Raw genomic sequence first — 3,041 nt, 5'->3', positions numbered from 1 at the left:
CCTTTATCCAGAGGTGTTCTGCTTTCCACTCCTTGTTAATGTGTCATTTTAGCATTTCTTTATGATAAAATTCAGAGTTTGTAATGTGTGGNAAAATTCAGAGTTTGTAATGTGTGGCCCTTCTCTATGGTAGATGAATGCCCACATTATATAGCTACTCCTTACTAAATATTAAACATACAAAAATCCTTTAGGACTATGGGAGTAAAGGAAATATCCAGGTGGCTCATTTTATCAGATGAGAATGCAGGCTGGAATGCTTGAACACAGGTACAATCTGGACTGTGAATTACTATGTAAGGGCTTAGAACACTTTTCCAGCTTGCACAAAAAGCAATGCAGAAAGGTACATTTCCTTAATTACGTAAACATCACTATAGAATAGCTTACTTTCTTAGGGAGTTTCACATTCATTTTGGGGTTGCTGCAGACTTAATTTAGTGGGAATTGGACAAGATGACTTAAAAAATCTTAAAGTTTGTTTCTTTTCTTTTTCTTTTTTTCTGGCAAAGCTCAAATAAAGAACATAACATTTTTGCTACTCACTTTGTGACCATAAATGTCCTGTCAAATGTTCATGTGGGAGGGATAATTCCCCCAACTGCTCACACTCAGCAGTGGATGGCATGAGGTGAAATAGGCAGAGAAATGCATGCTTCTAACCTCTGCTGGAGTCAACACTTAGCACCATGCCTGGGCCTATTAGAACGCGTCTCTGTTTCCCAGAGTCCGTAGTCTCTCTTGGTTCATTCCCCCTTCTGTTTACCCCCCTTTCTTCTTCCCTTTCTTCTGGGAAACAAACTGAGGGCATCAGAGGGGAGGGGGCTTGGGGAATGGGATAGGCTGGTGATGGGTAGTAAGGAGGGCACGTATTGCATGGTGCACTGGGTGTTATACGCAAGTAATGAATCATGGAACTTTACATCAAAAACTAGGGATGTACTGTATGGTGACTAACAATAAAAATATTATTATTAAAAAAAATAAATTTCATGTTAATTCAACCATTGTCTTTAAGAGTTCAAATGAGGGGCAGATGTGTAAAACTTTTTCTTTATTGTAGCAAAAGTAGGCCAAGGAAACATCTCTCATACCATCAGGATGGGAAACAAGAATTGGAGGCTTCATGCTGGCCCATTATGTATCAGTTTATCATCTAACCCATGTCCTCCCCTTCAGTTTGTTTGTCAAAGAATGGAATATTAACCCTCTCCAGACTACTATGCAGCGTTACGGAGACAAAAAAGAGAGAGAAAGCTACTTTTATTGTATTTAATAAATTTTTATGAAGTTAGGCAGGCAAAAACTATATACACAGCATAGTTAAAGGTTCAAAAAACATGTAAATAAATGATGTGGTTATAACAATTAGGTTTACAAAAATAAAGATTTCAACACTTATTATTCTGATTCACATTCTTTTTTTTTCAGAGAGAACAGGATACTCCACAAAAGGGAAGTGGTTTGCCTACAATCACTCAGGATTTTTGGTTTTGTTCGTATTTTTTATGGGGGTTTTCTGTGGTGTGCTTGGTTGATTGTTGTTCTTTGGGTTTTGTTTTGTTTTGTTTTAAGCTCTAAGCCCAAATGTAGGGCTTGAACTCAAGACCTGGAGATCAAGAATCACATGCTTTACCAACTGAGCCAGCCAGGCACCCCTCATTCAGATACTTAGTAACTTTTCTCAGATCATTTTATTCTCCTTCCACTTCATCATGCCAAAATTAATGGTTAGGTTGTCACTACGATGAAAAATACATACTTGTTTTCTACTAGTACTCTACCTTTTTTCTCTCTGTGTTTCATGTAAAAGACTTGGGGCACCTGTCCGTAAGAACGTCCAGCTCTACATCCACCCACCACACTGCCTTTCTGCTGACTGGAGTCCCAGGATTAGAAGACTTCCAAATCTGGATCTCCATCCCCTTCAGCTTCATGTACCTCTTGGCTGTGGTAGGCAATGGCCTGGTTATGGCAGTGGTGGCCTGGGACAGGAACCTCCATGAACCCATGTATCTCTTCCTGGCCATGCTGGCCCTCAACGATGTTCTCCTTTGTACTGTCACAGTGCCCAAAATGCTTCTTATCTTCTGGCAGGGACCTTCCCTATCAACGTTTCCTGCATGTCTCACACAGATGTTTTTTGTTCATGCTCTGTTCCTCTCTGAGTCTGCTGTTCTCTTGGCCATGGCTTTTGATCGGTACGTGGCTATCTGTGTACCACTCCGTTATGCAACCCTACTTATGGGCTCTTTCATCAGCAAGGTAGGTGTGGCTCTGGTGGCTCGGAGTGTGGCTGTGGTCACCCCTGGCGTCCTCCTCACTCTCCGGCTGCATTTCTGTCGGAGCAACATCATCCACCATACCTACTGCGAGAACATGGGCATTGCCAAGTTGGCCTGTGACAGCTATGCCCTTAATAGCATTTATGGGCTCACTGCTGCTCTTCTCACCACAGGGCTGGACTTTGTCCTCATCACCCTGTCATACTGGCTAATACTGAGAACAGTCTTTCAACTACCTTCCAAGGAAGCCCGGACAAAGGCGTCTGGAACATGTGGAGCTCATATATGTGTCATCTTGATATTTTATACTCTGGCCTTCTTTTCTTTCTTCACCCATCGCTTTGGAAATCATGTGCCCAGGCATGTCCTTATCCTCCTGGCAAACCTCTACTTACTGGTGCCACCTACCATGAACCCCATTGTTTATGGGGTAAAGACGAAGGAGATAAGGATGCGTGTCCTAGGGCTCTGTAGCCAACCAAAATGACCCAAGGGTTATGAAGCAACAAGGAATAGGTGAGACCAGGATAGAGGATCAGGCTTAAATGTCAGGTGTGAATCAACCCAGACAGATCTATCCCCGGAACACCTAACCTCTGGATAGAACTTAATATTCACATTTCCAAATGCTGCCTTCCCAGCACAGGGTAAACAGGAAGCTAACAGCTCCAGTACCATCAAGGAGTATCTCAACATAGTAAGGTGATAATCAGTGGAATGCCCCTGTAACAGCACAGGGGACTTAAATATCCCTTT

At 42.3% G+C, this 3,041-nt stretch overlaps 1 protein-coding gene across 1 annotated transcript; it reads left to right on the top strand.

Moving 5' to 3' along the window:
* The first annotated feature begins 1,403 nt into the window (after positions 1-1,403).
* Positions 1,404-2,772, top strand: LOC100483158 (olfactory receptor 52D1). The gene has a single exon (XM_002931278.3). It carries the CDS (start codon positions 1,936-1,938, stop codon positions 2,770-2,772), a length of 837 nt encoding a protein of 278 aa, XP_002931324.2. The 5' UTR covers positions 1,404-1,935.
* Positions 2,773-3,041: the final 269 nt, after the last annotated feature.

Source organism: Ailuropoda melanoleuca, unplaced genomic scaffold (assembly GCF_002007445.2).
Source record: "Ailuropoda melanoleuca isolate Jingjing unplaced genomic scaffold, ASM200744v2 unplaced-scaffold11173, whole genome shotgun sequence".
Taxonomy (NCBI): Eukaryota; Metazoa; Chordata; class Mammalia; order Carnivora; family Ursidae; genus Ailuropoda; species Ailuropoda melanoleuca.
The sequence above is the reverse complement of the archived record's forward strand: the minus strand, read 5'-3'. Positions and strand labels throughout refer to the sequence as shown.